Source organism: Ranitomeya imitator, chromosome 5 (genome assembly GCF_032444005.1).
Source record: "Ranitomeya imitator isolate aRanImi1 chromosome 5, aRanImi1.pri, whole genome shotgun sequence".
Classification (NCBI taxonomy): Eukaryota; Metazoa; Chordata; class Amphibia; order Anura; family Dendrobatidae; genus Ranitomeya; species Ranitomeya imitator.
In genome coordinates, this window is record NC_091286.1 from 438,782,996 (window position 1) to 438,808,100 (window position 25,105).

Genomic DNA, 25,105 nt, shown 5'->3' on the forward strand with positions numbered 1-25,105 from the left:
ACTTTCTGATCAGACTGTATGAAGCTCACTGCCACGTCACAGCAAACCTCTTAGTGGGTCCTATTGCCATAATGGCGCTGAGCCGACCACCTCTGCAGTGCACCTTCAGGGCAGACGGCAAGGGGGAACACAGAACCCATGCTGCAAGACTAAGTCCCTATGACACCAGACCATGCTGCCTCACCAGCACAAAACCACAGTAACAATGGCTGCCACACAGCAATAGCACCAAATGAAAGGAGCATTTCAACTCATCTTTCTCAAACTCTTCAGTGAGAGCAGAAATGGGCTAGACTTCCTTCTTTGCAGTCTCCTGCTAATTAAAATCACCTGTACCAAATGGGAGGAGTGCATATCCAAAGAAAAAAAAGACAGATCATGCAATATGCTGAAAAAGAGAGCATAGGGGGATAGGACCCACTGCGAGGTTTGCCATAACATTGCAGTGTGCTTCATACAGTCTGATCAGAATGTTAAACTAAGAACCTCATGTTAAGTTATATACACTGCTCAAAAAAATAAAGGGAACACTAAAATCCCACATCCTAGATATCACTGAATGAAATATTCCAGTTGTAAATCTTTATTCATTAAATAGTGGAATGTGTTGAGAACAATAAAACCTAAAAATGATCAACGTAAATCACCACTAATATCCCACGGATGTCTGGAGTTGGAATGATGCTCAAAATCAAAGTGGAAAATTAAGTTACAGGCTGATCCAACTTCAGTGAAAATGCCTCAAGACAAGGAAATGATGCTCAGTAGTGTGTGTGGCCTCCTCGTGCCTGTGTGATCTCCCTACAATGCCTGGGCATGCTCTAGATGATGTGGCAGATGGTCTCTTGAGGGATCTCCTCCCAGACCTGGACTAAAGCAAATGGCAACTCCTGGACAGACTGTGGTGCAACGTGATGTTGGTGGATGGTGCGAGACATGATGTTTCAGATAAGTTAAATCGGATTCAGGTCTGGGGAACAGGTAGGCCAGTCCATAGCTTCAATGCCTTCATCTTGCAGGAACTGGTGACACACTCCAGCCACATGAGGTCTGGCATTGTCCTGCATTAGGAGGAACCCAAGGCCAATTGCACCAGCATATGGTCTTACAAGGGGTCTGAGGATCTTATCTCGGTACCTAATGACAGTCAGGCTACCTCTGGTGAGCACATGGAGGGCTATGTGGCCCTCCAAAGAAATGCCACCCCACACCGTTACTGACCCACTGCCAAACCAGTCATGCTGAAGGATGTTGCAGGCAGCGGATCGCTCTCCACTGCATCTGCACACTATCACATCTGTCACATGTGCTCAGTGTGAACTTGATTTCATCTGTGAAGAGCACAGGGCGCCAGTGGTGAATTTGCCAATCGCGGTGTTCTGTGGCAAATGCCAAGCGTCCTGCACAGTGTTGGGCTGTGAGCACAACCCCCATCTGTGGATGTTGGGCACTCAGACCATACTTATGGTGTCGGTTTCAAACCGTTTGGGCAGACACATGCACATTTGTAGCCTGCTGGAGGTCCTTTTGCTGGGCTCTAGCAGTGCTCCTCCTGTTCCTCCTAGCACAAAGGCTGAAGTAGCAGTCCTAGTGCTGGGTTGTTGTCCTCCTATGGCCCCCTCCATGTCTCTTGGTGTACTGGCCTGTCTCCTTGTAGCGCCTCCAGCCTTTGGACACTATGCTGACAGACACAGCAAACCTTCTTGCCACAGCTCACATTGATGTGCCATCCTGGATGAGTTGCACTACCGGAGCCATTTGTGTGTGTTATAGAGTCCGTCTCATGCTACCATGAGTGTGAAAGCACAACCAACTTTCAAAAGTGACCAAAACATCAGCCAGAAAACATAGTAACATAGTAACATAGTTAGTAAGGCCGAAAAAAGACATTTGTCCATCCAGTTCAGCCTATATTCCATCATAATAAATCCCCAGATCTACGTCCTTCTACAGAACCTAATAATTGTATGATACAATATTGTTCTGCTCCAGGAAGACATCCAGGCCTCTCTTGAACCCCTCGACTGAGTTCGCCATCACCACCTCCTCAGGCAAGCAATTCCAGATTCTCACTGCCCTAACAGTAAAGAATCCTCTTCTATGTTGGTGGAAAAACCTTCTCTCCTGCAGACGCAAAGAATGCCCCCTTGTGCCCGTCACCTTCCTTGGTATAAACAGATCCTCAGCGAGATATTTGTATTGTCCCCTTATATACTTATACATGGTTATTAGATCGCCCCTCAGTCGTCTTTTTTCTAGACTAAATAATCCTAATTTCGCTAATCTATCTGGGTATTGTAGTTCTCCCATCCCCTTTATTAATTTTGTTGCCCTCCTTTGTACTCTCTCTAGTTCCATTATATCCTTCCTGAGCACCGGTGCCCAAAACTGGACACAGTACTCCATGTGCGGTCTAACTAGGGATTTGTACAGAGGCAGTATAATGCTCTCATCATGTGTATCCAGACCTCTTTTAATGCACCCCATGATCCTGTTTGCCTTGGCAGCTGCTGCCTGGCACTGGCTGCTCCAGGTAAGTTTATCATTAACTAGGATCCCCAAGTCCTTCTCCCTGTCAGATTTACCCAGTGGTTTCCCATTCAGTGTGTAATGGTGATATTGATTCCTTCTTCCCATGTGTATAACCTTACATTTATCATTGTTAAACCTCATCTGCCACCTTTCAGCCCAAGTTTCCAACTTATCCAGATCCATCTGTAGCAGAATACTATCTTCTCTTGTATTAACTGCTATACATAGTTTTGTATCATCTGCAAATATCGATATTTTACTGTGTAAACCTTCTACCAGATCATTAATGAATATGTTGAAGAGAACAGGTCCCAATACTGACCCCTGCGGTACCCCACTGGTCACAGCGACCCAGTTAGAGACTATACCATTTATAACCACCCTCTGCTTTCTATCACTTAGCCAGTTACTAACCCATTTACACACATTTTCCCCCAGACCAAGCATTCTCATTTTGTGTACCAACCTCTTGTGCGGCACGGTATCAAACGCTTTGGAAAAATCGAGATATACCACGTCCAATGACTCACCGTGGTCCAGCCTATAGCTTACCTCTTCATAAAAACTGATTAGATTGGTTTGACAGGAGCGATTTCTCATAAACCCATGCTGATATGGAGTTAAACAGTTATTCTCATTGAGATAATCCAGAATAACATCCCTCAGAAACCCTTCAAATATTTTACCAACAATAGAGGTTAGACTTACTGGCCTATAATTTCCAGGTTCACTTTTAGAGCCCTTTTTGAATATTGGCACCACATTTGCTATGCGCCAGTCCTGCGGAACAGACCCTGTCACTATAGAGTCCCTAAAAATAAGAAATAATGGTTTATCTATTACATTACTTAGTTCTCTTAGTACTCGTGGGTGTATGCCATCCGGACCCGGAGATTTATCTATTTTAATCTTATTTAGCCGGTTTCGCACCTCTTCTTGGGTAAGATTGGTGACCCTTAATATAGGGTTTTCATTGTTTCTTGGGATTTCACCTAGCATTTAATTTTCCACCGTGAATACCGTGGAGAAGAAGGTGTTTAATATGTTAGCTTTTTCCTCGTCATCTACAACCATTCTTTCCTCACTATTTTTTAAGGGGCCTACATTTTCAGTTTTTATTCTTTTACTATTGATATAGTTGAAGAACAGTTTGGGATTAGTTTTACTCTCCTTAGCAATGTGCTTCTCTGTTTCCTTTTTGGCAGCTTTAATTAGTTTTTTAGATAAAGTATTTTTCTCCCTATAGTTTTTTAGAGCTTCAATGGTGCCATCCTGCTTTAGTAGTGCAAATGTTTTCTTTTTACGGTTAATTGCCTGTCTTACATCTTTGTTTAGCCACATTGGGTTTTTCCTATTTCTAGTCCTTTTATTCCCACAAGGTATAAACCGCTTACACTGCCTATTTAGGATGTTCTTAAACATTTCCCATTTATTATCTGTATTCTTATTTCTGAGGATATTGTCCCAGTCTACCAGATTAAGGGCATCTCTAAGCTGGTCAAACTTTGCCTTCCTAAAGTTCAGTGTTTTTGTGACTCCCTGACAAGTCCCCCTAGTGAAAGACAGGTGAAACTGTACAATATTGTGGTCGCTATTTCCTAGATGCCCAACCACCTGCAGATTTGTTATTCTGTCAGGTCTATTAGATAGTATTAGGTCTAAAAGTGCTCCTCCTCTGGTTGGATTCTGCACCAATTGTGAAAGATAATTTTTCTTGGTTATTAGCAGAAACCTATTGCCTTTATGGGTTTCGCAGGTTTCTGTTTCCCAGTTAATATCCGGGTAGTTAAAGTCCCCCATAACCAGGACCTCATTATGGGTTGCAGCTTCATCTATCTGCTTTAGAAGTAGACTTTCATTGGTTTCTGTTATATTTGGGGGTTTGTAACAGACCCCAATGAGAATTTTGTTACCATTTTTCCCTCCATGAATTTCGACCCATATGGACTCGACATCCTCATTTCCTTCGCTAATATCCTCCCTTAACCCCTTTACCCCCAAGGGTGGTTTGCACGTCAATGACCAGGCCAATTTTTACAATTCTGACCACTGTCCCTTTATGAGGTTATAACTCCGAAACGCTTCAACGGATCCTGGTGATTCTGACATTGTTTTCTCGTGACATATTGTACTTCATGATAGTGGTAAAATTTCTTTGATAGTACCTGCGTTTATTTGTGAAAAAAACGGAAATTTGGCGAAAATTTTGAAAATTTCGCAATTTTCAAATTTTGAATTTTTATGCAATTAAATCACAGAGATATGTCACACAAAATACTTAATAAGTAACATTTCCCACATGTCTCCTTTACATCAGCATAATTTTGGAACCAATTTTTTTTTTTGTTAGGGAGTTATAAGGGTTAAAAGTTGACCAGCAATTTCTCATTTTTACAACACCATTTTTTTTTAGGGACCACGTCTCATTTGAAGTCATTTTGAGGGGTCTATATGATAGAAAATGCCCAAGTGTGACACCATTCTAAAAACTGCACCCCTCAAGGTGCTCAAAACCACATTCAAGAAGTTTATTAACCCTTCAGGTGTTTAATAGGAATTTTTGGAATGTTTAAATAAAAATGAACATTTAACTTTTTTACACAAAAAATTTATTTCAGCTCCAATTTGTTTTATTTTACCAAGGGTAACAGGAGAAATTGGACCCAAAAAGTTGTTGTCCAATTTGTCCTGAGTACGCTGATACCCCATATGTGGCAGTAAACCACTGTTTGGGCGCATGGGAGAGCTCGGAAGGGAAGGAGCGCTATTTGACTTTTCAATGCAAAATTGACAGGAATTGAGATGGGACGCCATGTTGCGTTTGGAGAGCCACTGATGTGCCTAAACATTGAAACCCCCCACAAGTGACACCATTTTGGAAAGTAGACCCCCTAAGGAACTTATTTGGATGTGTGGTGAGCACTTTGACCCACCAAGTGCTTCACAGAAGTTTATAATGCAGAACCGTAAAAATAAAAAATCATATTTTTTCACAAAAATTATATTTTTGCCCCCAATTTTTTATTTTTCCAAGGGTAAGAGAAGAAATTGGACCTCAAAAGTTGTTGTCCAATTTGTCCTGAGTACGCTGATACCCCATATGTGGCAGTAAACCACTGTTTGGGCGCATGGGAGAGCTCGGAAGGGAAGGAGCGCAGTTTGACTTTTCAATGCAAAATTGACAGAAATTGAGATGGGACGCCATGTTGCGTTTGGAGAGCCACTGATGTGCCTAAACATTAAAAAACCCCCACAAGTGACACCATTTTGGAAAGTAGACCCCCTAAGGAACTTATCTAGAGGTGTGGTGAGCACTTTGACCCACCAAGTGCTTCACAGAAGTTTATAATGCAGAACCGTAAAAATAAAAAATCATATTTTTTCACAAAAATTATATTTTTGCCCCCAATTTTTTATTTTTCCAAGGGTAAGAGAAGAAATTGGACCTCAAAAGTTGTTGTCCAATTTGTCCTGAGTACGCTGATACCCCATATGTGGCAGTAAACCACTGTTTGGGCGCATGGGAGAGCTCGGAAGGGAAGGAGCGCAGTTTGACTTTTCAATGCAAAATTGACAGAAATTGAGATGGGACGCCATGTTGCGTTTGGAGAGCCACTGATGTGCCTAAACATTAAAAAACCCCCACAAGTGACACCATTTTGGAAAGTAGACCCCCTAAGGAACTTATCTAGAGGTGTGGTGAGCACTTTGACCCACCAAGTGCTTCACAGAAGTTTATAATGCAGAACCGTAAAAATAAAAAATCATATTTTTTCACAAAAATTATATTTTTGCCCCCAATTTTTTATTTTTCCAAGGGTAAGAGAAGAAATTGGACCTCAAAAGTTGTTGTCCAATTTGTCCCGAGTACGCTGATACCCCATATGTGGCAGTAAACCACTGTTTGGGCGCATGGGAGAGCTCGGAAGGGAAGGAGCGCCGTTTGACTTTTCAATGCAAAATTGACAGGAATTGAGATGGGACGCCATGTTGCGTTTGGAGAGCCACTGATGTGCCTAAACATTGAAACCCCCCACAAGTGACACCATTTTGGAAAGTAGACCCCCTAAGGAACTTATCTGGATGTGTGGTGAGCACTTTGACCCACCAAGGGCTTCACAGAAGTTTATAATGCAGAGCCATAAAAATAAAACAAAATTTTTTTCCCACAAAAATTATTTTTTAGCCCCCAGTTTTGTATTTTCCCTAGGGTAACAGGAGAAATTGGACCCCAAAAGTTGTTGTCCAATTTGTCCTGAGTACGCTGATACCCCATATGTGGGGGGGAACCACCGTTTGGGCGCATGGGAGGGCTCGGAAGGGAAGGAGCGCCATTTGGAATGCAGACTTAGATGGAATGGTCTGCAGGCGTCACATTGCGTTTGCAGAGCCCCTAATGTACCTAAACAGTAGAAACCCCCCACAAGTGACACCATTTTGGAAAGTAGACCCCCTAAGGAACTCATCTTGATGTGTTGTGAGAGCTTTGAACCCCCAAGTATTTCACTACAGTTTATAACGCAGAGCCATGCAAATAAAAAATATTTTTTTTTCCACAAAAATTATATTTTAGCCCCCAGTTTTGTATTTTTCCAAGGTTAGCAGGAGAAATTGGACCCTAAATGTTGTTGTCCAATTTGTCCTGAGTACGCTGATACCCGATATGTGGGGGGAACCACCGTTTGGGCGCATGGGAGGGCTCGGAAGGGAAGGAGCATCATTTGGAATGCAGACTTAGATGGATTGGTCTGCAGGCGTCACATTACGTTTGCAGAGCCCCTAATGTACCTAAACAGTAGAAACCCCCCACAAGTGACTCCATATTGGAAACTAGACCCCTCAATGAACTTATCTAGATGTGTTGTGAGAACTTTGAACCCCCAAGTGTTTCACTACAGTTTATAACGCAGAGCCGTGAAAATAAAAAATCTTTTTGTTTTCCCACAAAAATTATTTTTTAGCCCCCAGTTTTGTATTTTCCCAAGGGTAACAGGAGAAATTGGTCCACAAAAGTTGTTGTCCAATTTGTCCTGAGTACGATGATACCCCATATGTTGGGGTAAACCCCTGTTTGGGCACACAGGAGAGCTCGGAAGGGAAGGAGCACTGTTTTACTTTTTCAACGCAGAATTGGCTGGAATTGAGATCGGACGCCATGTCGTGTTTGGAGAGCCCCTGATGTGCCGAAACAGTGGAAACCCCCCAATTATAACTGAAACCCTAATCTAAACACACCCCTAACCCTAATTCCAACGGTAACCCTAACCACACCTCTAACCCTGACACACCCCTAACCCTAATCCCAACCCTATTCCCAACTGTAAATGTAATCTAAACCCTAACCCTAACTTTAGCCCCAACCCTAACTGTAGCCCCAACCCTAACCCTAACCCTAGCCCTAACCCTAGCCCTAACCCTAGCCCTAACCCTAACCCTAGCCCTAACCCTAGCCCTAACCCTAGCCCTAACCCTAGCCCTAACCCTAGCCCTAGCCCTAACCCTAACCCTAGCCCTAACCCTAGCCCTAACCCTAGCCCTAGCCCTAACCCTAGCCCTAACCCTAGCCCTAACCCTAACCCTAGCCCTAGCCCTAACCCTAGCCCTAGCCCTAGCCCTAACCCTAGCCCTAACCCTAGCCCTAACCCTAGCCCTAGCCCTAACCCTAGCCCTAACCCTAGCCCTAATGGGAAAATGGAAATAAATACATTTTTTTTTATTTTTCCCTAACTAAGGGGGTGATGAAGGGGGGTTTGATTTACTTTTATAGCGAGTTTTTTAGCAGATTTTTATGACACACCCCTAACCCTAATCCCAACCCTATTCCCAACTGTAAATGTAATCTAAACCCTAACCCTAACTTTAGCCCCAACCCTAACTGTAGCCCCAACCCTAACCCTAACCCTAGCCCTAACCCTAGCCCTAACCCTAGCCCTAGCCCTAACCCTAACCCTAGCCCTAGCCCTAACCCTAGCCCTAGCCCTAGCCCTAACCCTAGCCCTAACCCTAGCCCTAACCCTAGCCCTAGCCCTAACCCTAGCCCTAACCCTAGCCCTAATGGGAAAATGGAAATCTGGAATTCCAGAGAATCTGGAATTGCTTGCCTGAGGAGGTGGTGATGGCGAACTCAGTCGAGGGGTTCAAGAGAGGCCTGGATGTCTTCCTGGAGCAGAACAATATTGTATCATACAATTATTAGGTTCTGTAGAAGGACGTAGATCTGGGTATTTATTATGATGGAATATAGGCTGAACTGGATGGACAAATGTCTTTTTTCGGCCTTACTAACTATGTTATGTTACTATGTTATGTTATGATTGGCAGCCGTCACACACTGAAAGACCCTTTTCATTGCAAAAAATATTTTTTGCAATACCACATTTTGAGAGCTATAATTTTTCCATATTTTGGTCCACAGAGTCATGTGAGGTCTTGTTTTTTGCGGGACGAGTTGACGTTTTTATTGAAAACATTTTTGGGCACGTGAAATTTTTTGATCGCTTTTTATTCCGATTTTTGTGAGGAAGAATGACCAAAAGCCAGCTATTCATGAATTTCTATTGGGGGAGGCGTTTATACCGTTCCGCGTTTGGTAAAATTGATAAATCAGTTTTATTCTTCGGGTCAGTACGATTACAGCGATACCTCATTTATATCATTTTTTTATGGTTTGGCGCTTTTATACGATAAAAACTATTTTACAGAAAAAATAATTATTTTTGCATCGCTTTATTCTCAGGACTATAACTTTTTTATTTTTTTGCTGATGATGCTGTATGGCGGCTCTTTTTTTGCGGGACAATATGACGCTTTCAGCGGTACCATGGTTATTTATATCTGTCCTTTTGATCGCGTGTTATTCCACTTTGTGTTCGGCGGTATGATAATAAAGCGTTGTTTTTTGCCTCGTTTTTTTTTTTTTTTTCTTACGGTGTTTACTGAAGGGGTTAACTAGTGGGACAGTTTTATAGGTCGGGTCGTTACGGACGCGGCGATACTAAATATGTGTACTTTTATTGGTTTTTTTTTTATTTAGATGAAGAAATGTATTTATGGGAATAATATTTTTTTTTTTCATTATTTTGGAATATTTTTTTTAATTTTTTTTACACATTTGGAAAATTTTTTTTTTACTTTTTTACTTTGTCCCGGGGGGGACATCACAGATCAGTGATCTGACAGTTTGCACAGCACTCTGTCAGATCACTGATCTGACATGCAGCGCTGCAGGCTTCACAGTGCCTGCTCTGAGCAGGCTCTGTGAAGCCACCTCCCTCCCTGCAGGACCCGGATCCGCGGCCATCTTGGATCCGGGGCTGGAGGGAGCAGGGAGGGAGGTGAGACCCTCGCAGCAACGCGATCACATCGCGTTGCTCCGGGGGTCTCAGGGAAGCCCGCAGGGAGCCCCCTCCCTGCGCGGTGCTTCCCTGCACCGCCGGCACATCGCGATCATCTTTGATCGCGGTGTGCCAGGGGTTAATGTGCCGGGGGCGGTCCGTGACCGCTCCTGGCACATAGTGCCCGTGAGCGCGGCCGATCGGCTATGACGTACTATCCCGTCCAGGGTCAGATAAGCCCAGGGCACCTCGACGGGATAGTACGTCTAAGATCACAGAGGGGTTAAAGTGGACTTTAGACAAGACTTTACATAGAGACAAACCCCTCCTCCTCTCCGATTTTTACGATCCTTTCTAAACAGACTGTAACCCTGTAAGTTAACTGCCCAGTCATAGCTTTCATCTAACCATGTCTCGGTTATTCCCACTATGTCAAAGTTACCTGTAGATATTTCTGCTTCTAGTTCTTCCATCTTGTTTGTCAGGCTTCTGGCGTTTGCGAGCATGCAGTTTAGAGAGCATTGGTACTGAGATGTAGTCTGTGGTCCCCACCTGCAGAACCACTCCTTTATTGAGTGTGTCTTGATAATTTCCAATAATTTCCATCTGTTGTCTATTCCATTTGCACAACAGCATGTGAAATTGTAAGTGGACAGTTTGATTTCACAGAAGTTTGATTTACTTGGAGTTATATTCTGTTGTTTAAGTGTTCCCATTATTTTTTTGAGCAGTGTATACTTTTGCCTAGGGGCATTAGATCAATATATCATTTTTGGAGGTGCTGTCCATTCTCTCTTTCTCAGCATATTATATGAGTGAGTGAGCAAGGGTCTGAATAATTATGACCATGTGAAATTTCAGTTTTTCTTTTTTATTGAATTTGCAAAAATTTCTACATTTCTGTTTTTTTTTCAGTCAATATGGGGTGCAGAGTGTGCATTAATGTGAAAAAAAGAACTTTTTTAAATTTACCAAATGGCTGTGCAGCGCCCCAGAGTCCTGGTCATTGCAGTAATGGTATTCTTCCACCAGGGGGAATGATGTTACGTCTGAAGGCGAAGAAGGAGATCTTCTGTCCAGGTGCCACAACCACAAAACACACTTCACACTCCAGTCCGCCAGGGGGAGCCATGCTTCTATCTATTAGGGCACTCCTCACACATAGGTAAAACTGGTGGGTTGGTTAGGAAGTTAGACAGAAGCTGACTGGAGGGAGTAGGAGATAGTCAGTGAGTCCCGACTGAGTTTGGCAGAGGCTGGTTGGAGTGGGTTCCAGCCAGCTCCAGACTTGGCCTGCGGAATGCAAGGGTACACGGAGCTGCGCCTGCATCCCATGCGGCAGTATCCCAAGAAAGAGACATTGAAATGAATTGTGTTGCAGTGAGTGAGAAATGAAGTCATAGCAACAGGAGAGGAATATCAGCGTGAGACCTGCTAGAAGCAGGCTGCCTCCTTCTGAAGCGCAGTACCGGTAGCCAGAACACCGAGGGAGTAAGGATCTCTATGCCGTTACTTCAGAGACTGGCAGGACAGTTGATTCCACGTTGGCTGCCCGACCATATACCCAGGAGGCAGGGTGGCAACTTGTGGGGGCCGGGGCGTCTCTAGGGTCCCTATAAAAAGCCTCAGGCCACAAGTCATATGGGTTTGTCCTATTCGTCAGGGGGACAGAGAGAAAGAGACTTATCATCTACAATAATTGTGAGGACCTTACCAACTTGCTCAGCAGGGAGGGACTACAACGCCCAGGTGCTAGAGGAAGGCTATTGAATTCCTTCAGACTGACCGGACTCTGCCTACCCTCTGGTCCCTACCCTGGAATATGGATGCTGAAGCCTTCAGTACAGGTAAAGAGACTGCAACCTTGTGTCTTCGTTATTTACTGCGCCTTACATCATCCACCATCTACACTCTGGGAAGCCCTGGGGACATACTTCACCTGTGGGAAGGTATACCATCTAGCTGCCATAACATCACCCCAGCGGACCACTAAGCAGCGTCGGTCACCCTGACCGAATACCACAGGTGGCGTCACGAACATTATCCCTTTAAAGACCTTTCCCCCATTTAATCAACGGACGTTCCCCTAGGGCCACGGACCGGGTCAGCCACCGTGTCATCCCCACTGAGAACCGAAGGGGCCCGGCTCCGAGTACCCAACAGCCCTTGGGGGCGCTCCAGCTGCAATGAAACAAAGAGTAAAAAATTTAAAGGGGGCATAATACTTTCTATACCCACTGTATATATATATATATATATATATATATATATATATACACAATTATTGATTGATTTTGAAATGTTTACATAACTACTTTTGATATTTATATACTTATCATGTGTGCTCTATCATGTTTGTCTAATCTGTTTGTTTTAGCATACTGATTAAACAAGTTACACAAATTCGTTTATTGGATTACTTCATATTCATAGAAAAACTTTGTCTTACCCAGAATAGAAGCATCATGCAAACAAGGGCCACCATCGTATACATAATAAGGTATTTGAACAAAGATATTGAAGTAACAAACGTATTTCTCCCCTCCCTGTGTGTCAAAAGGAAAGAAAAAAATAATTAAAACGAAGTTCATCCATAAATCAAAAACATGAATGTTCCAGCTTTTTGTTTGAAGTTAATATGTTATGATTAGGGTTGAGCGACCTTGACTTTTTTAGAGTCGAGTCGGGTTTCGCAAAACCCGACTATCTCAATAGTCGGGTCGAGTGAAATCGGCCGATTATGACGTAAAGTCGGGATCGACCGAAACACGAAACCCAATGCAAGTCAATGGGGCAGCATAGTCGGGAGTGAGTGGGGGCCAGGAAAACACCTAGAGTGCCCATTTTAATGCCAAAACCATGCATTCTTCTTAATGAAGCTTGTCAATCTTAATTTCCCTTATAATAATAGTTAAGGTAAGGTAAGTATTTAAACTTTGCAAGTGCTGTGATCCTGAGCAAGCAGGGGGGGCCCACTCGTTGGCATTGGCACTGGCACAGGCCCATCAAAGTACGGCGGTGTGTGTTGTGAATTCTGTGGCAGAGCTCCCTCCTGTGGTCACAAGTGGTACTTCGGCTGATTCTCTCTGGGAGCTTCCGTTTGTGGAGGAAAGTGGTACTGTGGCTTCTGAGTTTCCTCCCTCAGGTGATCTGGTGAGTTTGTTAGGTGCTTCTCTACTTAACTCCACCTAATGCTTTGATCCTGGCTTCCTGTCAATGTTCCAGTGTTGGACTTGTTTTTCCCTGGATCATTCCTGTGGCCTGCTGCTCTGCATAGCTAAGTTCTTCTTTGCTATTTGTTTGCTATTTTTTCTGTCCAGCTTGTCTAATTTGTTGCTGGAAGCTCTGGGACGCAAAGGGTGTACCTCCGTGCCGTTAGTTCGATACGGAGGGTCTTTTTGCCCCCTTTGCGTGGTTTTCTTTAGGGTTTTGTGTAGACCGCAAAGTTATCTTTCCTATCCTCACTCGGTTAAGAAAGTCGGGCCTCACTTTGCTGAATCTATTTCATCTCTACGTTTGTCTTTTCATCTTAACTCACAGTCATTATATGTGGGGGGCTGCCTTTTCCTTTGGGGTATTTCTCTGAGGCAAGGTAGGCTTATTTTCTATCTTCAGGCTAGTTAGTTTCTCAGGCTGTGCCGAGTTGCATAGGCAGTGTTAGGCGCAATCCACGGCTGCCTCTAATGTTGTTTGGAGAGGATTAGGGATTGCGGTCTGCAGAGTTCCCACGTCTCAGACCTCGTTCTATGATTTTGGGTTATAGTCAGTTCACTGTATGTGCTCTGACCGCTATGTTCATTGTGGTAATGAATTGCCTTTCATAACAGTACAGGAAGCCAAAAGTACTAATGATTCTCAATAGAGGGAAAAAAGAAGTTCTGAGACCATTTTTTTTTCTTTGCACTGTGTTTTGCCTTTTTTTTCCCCCTAGACATTAGGGTGGTTCAGTACACAGGTGTAGCGATGGACATTAGAAGTCTGTCTTCATTTGTGGATCAGCTCTCGGCAAGAGTACAAAAGATTCAAGACACTATTGATCAGAAATCTATGTTAGAACCAAGAATTCCTATTCCTGATTTGTTTTTTGGAGATAGAACTAAGTTTCTGAGTTTCAAAAATAATTGTAAGCTATATCTGGCCTTGAAACCTCGCTCCTCTGGTGATCCAGTTCAACAGGTTTTGATTATTATTTCTTTTTTGCGCGGCGACCCTCAGGACTGGGCATTTTCTCTTGCGCCAGGAGATCCTGCATTAAGTAATATCGATGCGTTTTTCCTGGCGCTCGGATTGCTGTATGATGAGCCTAATTCAATGGATCAGGCAGAAAAGAATTTGCTGGCTCTTTGTCAGGGTCAGGATGAGATAGAGGTATATTGTCAGAAATTTAGAAAGTGGTCCATGCTCACTCAATGGAATGAATCTGCGCTGGCAGCTATGTTCAGAAAGGGTCTCTCTGAAGCCCTTAAGGATGTCATGGTGGGATTTCCTATGCCTGCTGGTTTGAATGAGTCTATGTCTTTGGCCATTCAGATCGGTCGACGCTTGCGTGAGCGTAAATCTGTGCACCATTTGGCGGTATTACCTGAGCTTAAACCTGAGCCTATGCAGTGCGATAGGACTTTGACCAGAGTTAAACGGCAAGAACACAGACGTCTGAATGGGCTGTGTTTCTACTGTGGTGATTCCACTCATGCTATCTCTGATTGTCCTAAGCGCACTAAGCGGTTCGCTAGGTCTGCCACCATTGGTACAGTACAGTCAAAATTTCTTCTGTCCGTTACCTTGATCTGCTCTTTGTCATCGTATTCTGTCATGGCATTTGTGGATTCAGGCGCTGCCCTGAATTTGATGGACTTGGAGTATGCTAAGCATTGTGGGTTTCTCTTGGAGCCCTTGCAGTGTCCTATTCCATTGAGAGGAATTGATGCCACGCCTTTGGCCAAGAATAAGCCTCAATACTGGACCCAGCTGACCATGTGCATGGCTCCTGCACATCAGGAGGTTATTCGCTTTCTGGTGTTGCATAATCTGCATGATGTAGTCGTGTTGGGGTTGCCATGGCTACAAGCCCATAATCCAGTATTAGATTGGAAATCCATGTCAGTGTCCAGCTGGGGTTGTCAGGGGGTACATGGTGATGTTCCATTTCTGTCAATGTTCGTCATCCACCCCTTCTGAGGTTCCAGAGTTCTTGTCTGATTACCGGGATGTATTTGATGAGCCCAAGTCCGATACCCTACCTCCGCATAGGGATTGTGATTGTGCTATCAATTTGATTCCTGGTAGTAAATTCCCAAAAGGTCGACTGTTTAATTTATCCGTGCCTGAGCACGCCGCTATGCGCAGTTATGTGAAGGAATCCCTGGAGAAGGGGCATATTCGCCTGTCATCGTCACCATTAGGAGCAGGGTTCTTTTTTGTAGCCAAGAAGGATGGTTCGCTGAGACCTTGTATAGATTACCGCCTTCTAAATAAGATCACGGTTAAATTTCAGTACCCCTTGCCATTGTTATCTGATTTGTTTGCTCGGATTAAGGGGGCTAGTTGGTTCACCAAGATAGATCTTCGTGGTGCGTATAATCTGGTGCGAATCAGGCGAGGCGATGAATGGAAAACTGCATTTAATACGCCCGAGGGTCATTTTGAGTATCTAGTGATGCCATTCGGACTTGCCAATGCTCCATCAGTGTTTCAGTCCTTTATGCATGACATCTTCCGAGAGTACCTGGATAAATTCCTGATTGTGTACTTGGATGACATTTTGATCTTCTCGGATGATTGGGAGTCTCATGTGAAGCAGGTCAGAACAGTTTTTCAGGTCCTGCGTGCTAATTCTTTGTTTGTGAAGGGATCAAAGTGTCTCTTTGGTGTGCAGAAGGTTTCATTTTTGGGGTTCATCTTTTCCCCTTCTACTATCGAGATGGATCCTGTTAAGGTCCAAGCCATCCATGATTGGACTCAGCCGACATCTCTGAAAAGTCTGCAAAAGTTCCTGGGCTTTGCTAATTTTTATCGTCGCTTCATCTGCAATTTTTCTAGTATTGCCAAACCATTGACCGATTTGACCAAGAAGGGTGCGGATTTGGTCAATTGGTCTTCTGCTGCTGTGGAAGCTTTTCAAGAGTTGAAGCGTCGTTTTTCTTCTGCCCCTGTGTTGTGTCAACCAGATGTTTCTCTTCCGTTCCAGGTCGAGGTTGATGCTTCTGAGATTGGAGCAGGGGCTGTTTTGTCGCAGAGAGGTTCTGATTGCTCAGTGATGAAACCATGCGCTTTTTTTTCCAGGAAGTTTTCGCCTGCTGAGCGAAATTATGATGTGGGCAACCGAGAGTTGCTGGCCATGAAGTGGGCATTCGAGGAGTGGCGTCATTGGCTTGAAGGAGCAAAGCATCGCGTGGTGGTATTGACTGATCATAAGAACTTGACTTATCTCGAGTCTGCTAAGCGGTTGAATCCTAGACAGGCTCGTTGGTCGCTGTTTTTTGCCCGTTTTGACTTTGTGGTTTCGTACCTTCCGGGCTCTAAAAATGTGAAGGCGGATGCTCTGTCTAGGAGTTTTGTGCCCGACTCTCCGGGTTTGTCTGAGCCGGCGGGTATCCTCAAGTAAGGAGTAATTGTGTCTGCCATCTCCCCTGATTTGCGGCGGGTGCTGCAGAAATTTCAGGCTAATAAACCTGATCGTTGTCCAGCGGAGAGACTGTTTGTCCCTGATAGGTGGACCAATAAAGTTATCTCTGAGGTTCATTGTTCGGTGTTGGCTGGTCATCCTGGAATCTTTGGTACCAGAGAGTTAGTGGCTAGATCCTTTTGGTGGCCGTCTCTGTCGCGGGATGTGCGTGCTTTTGTGCAGTCCTGTGGGACTTGTGCTCGGGCTAAGCCCTGCTGTTCTCGTGCCAGTGGGTTGCTTTTGCCCTTGCCGGTCCCGAAGAGGCCTTGGACACATATCTCTATGGATTTTATTTCAGATCTTCCCGTTTCTCAAAAGATGTCAGTCATTTGGGTGGTCTGTGATCGCTTTTCTAAGATGGTCCATCTGGTACCCTTGTCTAAATTGCCTTCCTCCTCTGATTTGGTGCCATTGTTCTTCCAGCATGTGGTTCGTTTACATGGCATTCCAGAGAATATCGTTTCTGACAGAGGTTCCCAGTTTGTTTCGAGGTTTTGGCGAGCCTTTTGTGGTAGGATGGGCATTGACTTGTCTTTTTCCTCGGCTTTCCATCCTCAGACTAATGGCCAGACCGAACGAACCAACCAGACCTTGGAAACATATCTGAGATGCTTTGTTTCTGCCGATCAGGATGACTGGGTGTCCTTTTTGCCTTTGGCTGAGTTCGCCCTTAATAATTGGGCCAGCTCGGCTACCTTGGTTTCGCCATTTTTCTGCAATTCTTGGTTCCATCCTCGTTTCTCTTCAGGACAGGTTGAGTCTTCGGACTGTCCTGGTGTGGATACTGTGGTGGACAGGTTGCAGCAGATTTGGACTCATGTAGTGGACAGTTTGACCTTGTCCCAGGAGAAGGCTCAGCGTTTCGCTAATCGCAGATGCCGTGTGGGTCCCCGACTTCGTGTTGGGGATCTGGTTTGGTTATCTTCTCGTCATATTCCTATGAAGGTTTCCTCTCCTAAGTTTAAACCTCGTTTCATTGGTCCGTATAGGATTTCTGAGGTTCTTAATCCTGTGTCTTTTCGTCTGACCCTCCCAGATTCTTTTTCCATACATAACGTATTCCATAGGTCATTGTTGCGGAGATACGTGGAACCTATGGTTCCATCTGTTGACCCTCCTGCCCCGGTTTTGGTGGAGGGGGAATTGGAGTATATTGTGGAGAAGATTTTGGATTCTCGTGTTTCAAGACGGAAACTCCAGTATCTGGTTAAATGGAAGGGTTATGCTCAGGAAGATAATTCCTGGGTTTTTGCCTCTGATGTCCATGCTTCCGATCTTGTTCGTGCCTTTCATGTGGCTCGTCCTGGGGGCTCTGGTGAGGGTTCGGTGACCCCTCCTCAAGGGGGGGCGTACTGTTGTGAATTCTGTGGCAGAGCTCCCTCCTGTGGTCACAAGTGGTACTTCGGCTGATTCTCTCTGGGAGCTTCCGTTTGTGGAGGAAAGTGGTACTGCGGCTTCTGAGTTTCCTCCCTCAGGTGATCTGGTGAGGTTGTTAGGTGCTTCTCTACTTAACTCCACCTAACGCTTTGATCCTGGCTTCCTGTCAATGTTCCAGTGTTGGACTTGTTTTTCCCTGGATCATTCCTGTGACCTGCTGCTCTGCATAGCTAAGTTCTTCTTTGCTATTTGTTTGCTATTTTTTCTGTCCAGCTTGTCTAATTTGTTGCTGGAAGCTCTGGGACACAAAGGGTGTACCTCCGTGCCGTTAGTTCGATACGGAGGGTCTTTTTGCCCCCTTTGCGTGGTTTTCTTTAGGGTTTTGTGTAGACCGCAAAGTTATCTTTCCTATCCTCGCTCTGTTAAGAAAGTCGGGCCTCACTTTGCTGAATCTATTTCATCTCTACGTTTGTCTTTTCATCTTAACTCACAGTCATTATATGTGGGGGGCTGCCTTTTGCTTTGGGGTATTTCTCTGAGGCAAGGTAGGCTTATTTTCTATCTTCAGGCTAGTTAGTTTCTCAGGCTGTGCCGAGTTGCATAGGCAGTGTTAGGCGCAATCCACGGCTGCCTCTAGTGTTGTTTGGAGAGGATTAGGGATTGCGGTCTGCAGAGTTCCCACGTCTCAGAGCTCGTTCTATGATTTTGGGTTATTGTCAGTTCACTGTATGTGCTCTGACCGCTATGTTCATTGTGGTACTGAATTGCCTTTCATAACAGGTGTGTTTGCACGGCGGGGGTGCCTCCCACCGGCAGCGACACTTTTGCGTACTATGAGGGGCCCTGTGCCAGTGACGTCGCCAATGAGTATTCCTCCCCCCACCTGATGAAGGAACCTGCACTTTCATCTGCACCTTCCTCTTTGTCCCCGTGTAAGGTGGTATGGTATGCGGGAAGAGGAACCTGACTTTCAGCAGGGTCACAATCTTGCTGTGTAGCGTGCACGGGGAATGTTGCGTTATGGGTCAATGTACCAGCAGACTCATCTATCACTGGCTGGGCAATGGGCAGGATGAGGAGGAAACACAGATATAGGCCCAAAGAATAAAGTGGTTTAAATGCAGTTCAAAATTGGTAAGAGGACTAACCAGGGGGCATTGCTTTGTTCAGTGGAGGACAACTGTAATGAGAGGCTGACACAGATAGTAGGCCCAAATCAGTAATTAGTCTAAATGCAGTTCGAAATTGGCAGCAGTAGTAAACAGGCGGCACAGCTTTGTTCAGTGGAGAACAGCAAGGAGCGGCAGACACCAATAGTAGGCCCCAACCCAACTAGTAGGCCAAATGCAGTCTAACATTAACAACTACTTAACAAGAGCCTGAAAATGGAATTTCAGGACAGGAAACCAGGAGAACAGCAAGGAGCGGCAGACACTGTTAGTAGGCCCCAACCCAACTAGTAGGCCAAATGCAGTTGTTCCATTTAACAACTATTTAACAAGAGCCTCAAGATTGAAGCAATGGAGAGGCAACCTGGGGAACACCTTGGAGTGGAACACACCGTCTCTACACCCCTGACCCAACTTGTAGGCCGCATGCAGTGTTGTTTTCAACAACTACTAAACGAGAGCCAGAAGATTGAAGCAATGGAGAGGCAACCTGGAGAACACCTTGGAGCGGCAGACACTGGTAGTAGGCCCCAACCCAAGTACTAGCCCCACTGCAGTTAGATTTAAAAAAAATACTAAACGAGAGCCTGAAGATCAAAGCTCAGAAAAGGCAACCCGGAGAACACCTTGGAGCGGCAGACACTGGTAGTAGGCCCCAACCCAAGTACTAGCCCCACTGCAGTTAGATTTAAAAAAAATACTAAATGAGAGCCTGAAGATCAAAGCTCAGAAAAGGCAACCCGGAGAACACCTTGGAGCGGCAGACACTGGTAGTAGGCTTTAAACCCAAAATTTTGGTCAATGGAGTTTATAAAATGTTCCAGGGGTACACAGGCAGCATTGGTATGGTAAGCGGAGGACAATTTCTATTTGGGACTGCAGACAGACTTAGTAGGCTGTCCCCTGTGGACCATGCATCAACAACATTAACCCAGTGCGGCGTAATGGACATGTAACCTTTCGTGGACATGCCTACTGGTCCATGCATCTGTTGTCAGGTGCACCTTTCTACTATTAGATAGCCTGAGAGCATGGACAATGCGGATTTTTACATGATGGTGGAGGGCTGGGATGGCTTTTCTCGCAAAAGAAGTGACGACTGGGTAGCTCTTACCGTGGTACAGCGTAGTCCATCTGGGCTTTATAATTATAAATAAAAGAAAAAAAGTAGGCTGTATGCACTTTGAAATAGGTTCCAGGGGTACACGGGCGGCAGTGGACTGGTCACTGGAGGACTAGTGGAAGGAGGGACCGCAGACAGGCTTCGAAGGCCTAACATAAAAAAATTGGGCTGTAGGCACTTTCTAATTGGTTCCAGGGGTACACGGGCAGCATTGGTCTGGTCAGTGGAGTAGTAGTAGAAAGAAGGGACCGCAGACAGGCTTCGAAGGCCTAACATAATAAAATTGGGCTGTAGGCACTTTCTAATTGGTTCCAGGGGTACATGGGCAGCAGTAGACAGGTCAGTGGAGTAGTAGTAGAAAGAAGGGACCACAGACAGGCTTCGAAGGCCTAACATAAAAAAAATTGGGCTGTAGGCACTTTTAAATTGGTTCCAGGGGTACACGGGCAGCAGTGGTCTGGTCAGTGGAGGAGTAGTAGAAAGAACGGACCGCAGACAGGCTTCGAAGGCCTAACATAAAAAAAAATTGGGCTGTAGGCACTTTTAAATTCGTTCCAGGGGTACACGGGCAGCAGTAGACAGGTCAGTGGAGTAGTAGTAGAAAGAAGGGACCGCAGACAGGCTTCGAAGGCCTAACATAATAAAATTGGGCTGTAGGCACTTTCTAATTGGTTTCAGGGGTACACGGGCAGCAGTAGACAGGTCAGTGGAGGCCTAGTGGAAGGAGGGACCGCAGACAGGCTTCGAAGGACTAACATAAAAAAAATTGGGCTGTAGGCACTTTCTAATTGGTTCCAGGGGTACACGGGCAGCAGTAGACAGGTCAGTGGAGGCCTAGTGGAAGGAGGGACCGCAGACAGGCTTCGAAGGCCTAACATAAAAAAAATTGGGATGTAGGCACTTTCTAATTGGTTCCAGGGGTACACGGGCAGCAGTAGACAGGTCAGTGGAGAAGTAGTAGAAAGAAGAGACCGCAGACAGGCTTCGAAGGCCTAACATAAAAAAATTGGGCTGTAGGCACTTTCTAATTGGTTCCAGGGGTACACGGGCAGCAGTACCAGTGGAGTAGTAGTAGAAAGAAGGGACCGCAGACAGGCTTCGAAGGCCTAACATAATAAAATTGGGCTGTAGGCACTTTCTAATTGGTTCCAGGGGTACACGGGCAGCAGTAGACAGATCAGTGGAGTAGTAGTAGAAAGAAGGGACCGCAGACAGGCTTCAAAGGCCTAACATAATAAAATTGGGCTGTAGGCAATTTATAATTGGTTCCAGGGGTACACGGGCAGCATTGGTGTTGTCAGCGGAGGCCGATTGTAATGAGTGTCTGCCAGTTAGTAGTCCCAAACAATAAATACATGTTAATCTCTCGCATGACAACAAAACGAAACCACCAAAGGGTGCAATCATTCGGTACTGGGGTGGGCTCCTCTGCGTAGTTTCAGACCTAGTAATTTGGCACAAAGTATTTACTTGGGTAAATATAGGACACTGCCCCTGACTATGTTAAGTACCATCATACATGTCAACACAATGGTATTGTCAGTGGCAGGAATTTACGGATGTCAGCGCATAGACTAAACATTGGTGGAACTGTGAGAGATAATTGTGCAAGTGGTTTAGCAATGTTTGAGCTGGGGGTGGGGGAACTCTCTTGTGGCCGGCGGTACAGGCCCAGGGCCCCTCATGTTACAACAGTGTGTCTGACGTTGGGTGCGCACCACCACCGCCAGAGACACTTTATTGTACTATGAGGGACCCAGTGGCAGTGCCGTCGACCAAAAGCGGGCACACCCACCTCTTCAGACAAACAGCACTCTCACGGGTGTTGGCGCCAAGTGGCGATACCACGGCCCCGTGTGGGGAGTTTGGCCATTTAGGGAGGTGTAAACATGTCGTATGCTGCACAGTCAGGTGCTGCAAATTACGAGATTGGAAAAGTCATTCAGAATAGCCCACAGGCAAGACCTTTTCATAGGAAAGCTAGGTGTTGGCCGGGCAAGGTGGGGCAAAAGATTTCGAAATCCAGTTGTGGTTCATTTTAATGAAGGTTAGATCATCTACATTTTGGGTAGCCAGACGAGTCCTTTTTTCGGTTAATATTGAACCTGCAGCACTGAATACTCTTTCGAATAGGACACTAGCTGCCGGGCAAGCAAGCTCCTGCAATGCATATTCTGCCAATTCTGGCCAGGTGTCTAATTTGGATGCCCAGTAATCAAATGGGAATGACGGTTGAGGGAGAACGTCGATAAGGGATGAAAAATAGTTAGTAACCATACTGTTGTGAATTCTGTGGCAGAGCTCCCTCTTGTGGTCACAAGTGGTACTTCGGCTGATTCTCTCTGTGAGCTTCCGTTGGTGGAGGAAAGTGGTACTGCGGCTTCTGAGTTTCCTTCCTCAGGTAATATGGTGAAGTCGTTAGGTGCTGCTCTATTTAACTCCACCTAGTGCTTTGATCCTGGCCTCCAGTCAGTGTTCTAGTATTGGACCTGTCTCCTCCTGGATCGTTCCTGTGGCCTGCTGCTCTGCATAGCTAAGTTATTCTTTGCTATTTGTTTGCTGTTTTTTTCTGTCCAGCTTGTCTATTTGTTTTTTCCTGCTTGCTGGAAGCTCTGGGACGCAGAGGGTGTACCTCCGTGCCGTTAGTTCGGTACGGAGGGTCTTTATGCCCCCTTTGCGTGGTTTTTGTAGGGTTTTGTCTTGACCGCAAAGTTACTTTTCCTATCCTCGCTCTGTTCAGAAAGTTGGGCCTCGCTTTGCTAAATCTATTTCATCTCTACGTTTGTCTTTTCATCTTAACTCACAGTCATTATATGTGGGGGGCTGCCTTTTCCTTTGGGGATAATTCTCTGAGGCAAGGTAGGCTTATTTTCTATCTTCAGGCTAGCTAGTTTCTCAGGCCGTGCCGAGTTGCATAGGGAGAGTTAGGCGCAATCCACGGCTGCCTTTAGTGTGGTTGGAGAGGATTAGGGATTGCGGTCAACAGAGTTCCCACGTCTCAGAGCTCGTTCTTGTTTTTTGGGTTATTGCCAGGTCACTGTATGTGCGCTGACCTCTATGTCCATTGTGGTACTGAATTACCTTTCATAACACCATACTGGACAAATGTTGTCTCCTGTCACTTTGAATTGATGCTGCAGTACCTGTCCTGTCTGCGGTCATAGCAAAATCACTCCACAACCTGGTCAGAAAACCCCTCTGTCCAACGCCACTTCTAATTTCTGCCCCTCTAACACCTCTGGTCTGCTGGCCCCTGCAGCTCGTGTGAGAACGATCACGGGCGCTGTGTGCTGGGAATGCCTTAAGCAAACGGTCAACAAGAGTTGATTGTTTGGTTGCTAATATTAGTTCCAAGTTCTCATGTGGCATTATATTTTGCAATTTGCCTTTATTGCGAGGATCAAGGAGGCAGGCCAACCAGTAATCGTCATCGTTCATCATTTTAGTAATGCGTGTGTCCCTTTTGAGGATACGTAAGGCATAATCCGCCATGTGGGCCAAAGTTCCAGTTGTCAAATCTGCGGTTGTGCTTGGTTGAGGGGCAGTTTCAGCCAAATCTACGTCACTTGTGTCCCTCAAAGAACCCGAACCCGGCCTTGCCACGCCACCAATTTCCAGTGGCCCCGGAAAAGCTTCCTCATTAAAAATATAATCATCCCCATCATCCTCCTCATCCTCCTCCTCCTCTTCGCCCGCTACCTCGTCCTGTACACTGCCCTGGCCAGACAATGGCTGACTGTCATCAAGGCTTTCCTCTTCCTCTGCTGCAGACGCCTGATCCTTTATGTGCGTCAAACTTTGCATCAGCAGACGCATTAGGGGGATGCTCATGCTTATTATGGCGTTGTCTGCACTAACCAGCCATGTGCATTCCTCAAAACACTGAAGGACTTGACACATGTCTTGTATCTTCGACCACTGCACACCTGACAACTCCATGTCTGCCATCCTACTGCCTGCCCGTGTATGTGTATCCTCCCACAAAAACATAACAGCCCGCCTCTGTTCGCACAGCCTCTGAAGCATGTGCAGTGTTGAGTTCCACCTTGTTGCAATGTCTATGATTAGGTGATGCTGGGGAAGGTTCAAAGACCGCTGATAGGTCTGCATACGGCTGGAGTGTACGGGCGAACGGCGGATATGTGAGCAAAGCCCACGCACTTTGAGGAGCAGGTCGGATAACCCCGGATAACTTTTCAGGAAGCACTGCACCACCAGGTTTAAGGTGTGAGCCACACAAGGAATGTGTTTCAGTTGGGAAAGGGAGATGGCAGCCATGAAATTCCTTCCGTTATCACTCACTACCTTGCCTGCCTCAAGATCTACAGTGCCCAGCCACAACTGCGTTTCTTTCTGCAAGAACTCGGACAGAACTTCCGCGGTGTGTCTGTTGTCGCCCAAACACTTCATAGCCAATACAGCCTGCTGACGCTTGCCAGTAGCTGCCCCATAATGGGAGACCTGGTGTGCAACAGTGGCAGCTGCGGATGGAGTGGTTGTGCGACTGCGGTCTGTGGACGAGCTCTCGCTTCTGCAGGAGGACGAGGAGGAGGAGGAGGGGGTGCGAACGGCTACAGCCAACTGTTTCCTAGACCGTGGGCTAGGCAGAACTGTCCCAAAATTGCTGTCCCCTGTGGACCCTGCATCCACCACATTTACCCAGTGTGCCGTGATGGACACGTAACGTCCCTGGCCATGCCTACTGGTCCATGCATCTGTTGTCAGGTGCACCTTTGTGCTCACAGATTGCCTGAGTGCATGGACGATGCACTCTTTAACATGCTGGTGGAGGGCTGGGATGGCTTTTCTGGAAAAGAAGTGTCGACTGGGTAGCTCGTAGTGTGGTACAGCTTAGTCCATCAGGGCTTTGAAAGCTTCGCTTTCAACTAACCGGTAGGGCATCATC

The 25,105-nt window shown here is 45.7% G+C and overlaps 1 protein-coding gene across 1 annotated transcript in view; it reads right to left on the bottom strand.

Annotated features, from left to right (window-relative positions):
• The window catches only part of LOC138638119 (probable cation-transporting ATPase 13A5), a 611,270-nt gene that overhangs the window by 85,960 nt on the left and 500,205 nt on the right, over window positions 1-25,105 (bottom strand). Inside the window, exon 24 of the mRNA XM_069727143.1 lies at window positions 12,316-12,412. Within this exon, the coding sequence (XP_069583244.1) occupies window positions 12,316-12,412 (97 nt within the window). The remainder of the gene's footprint in view (window positions 1-12,315; window positions 12,413-25,105) is intronic.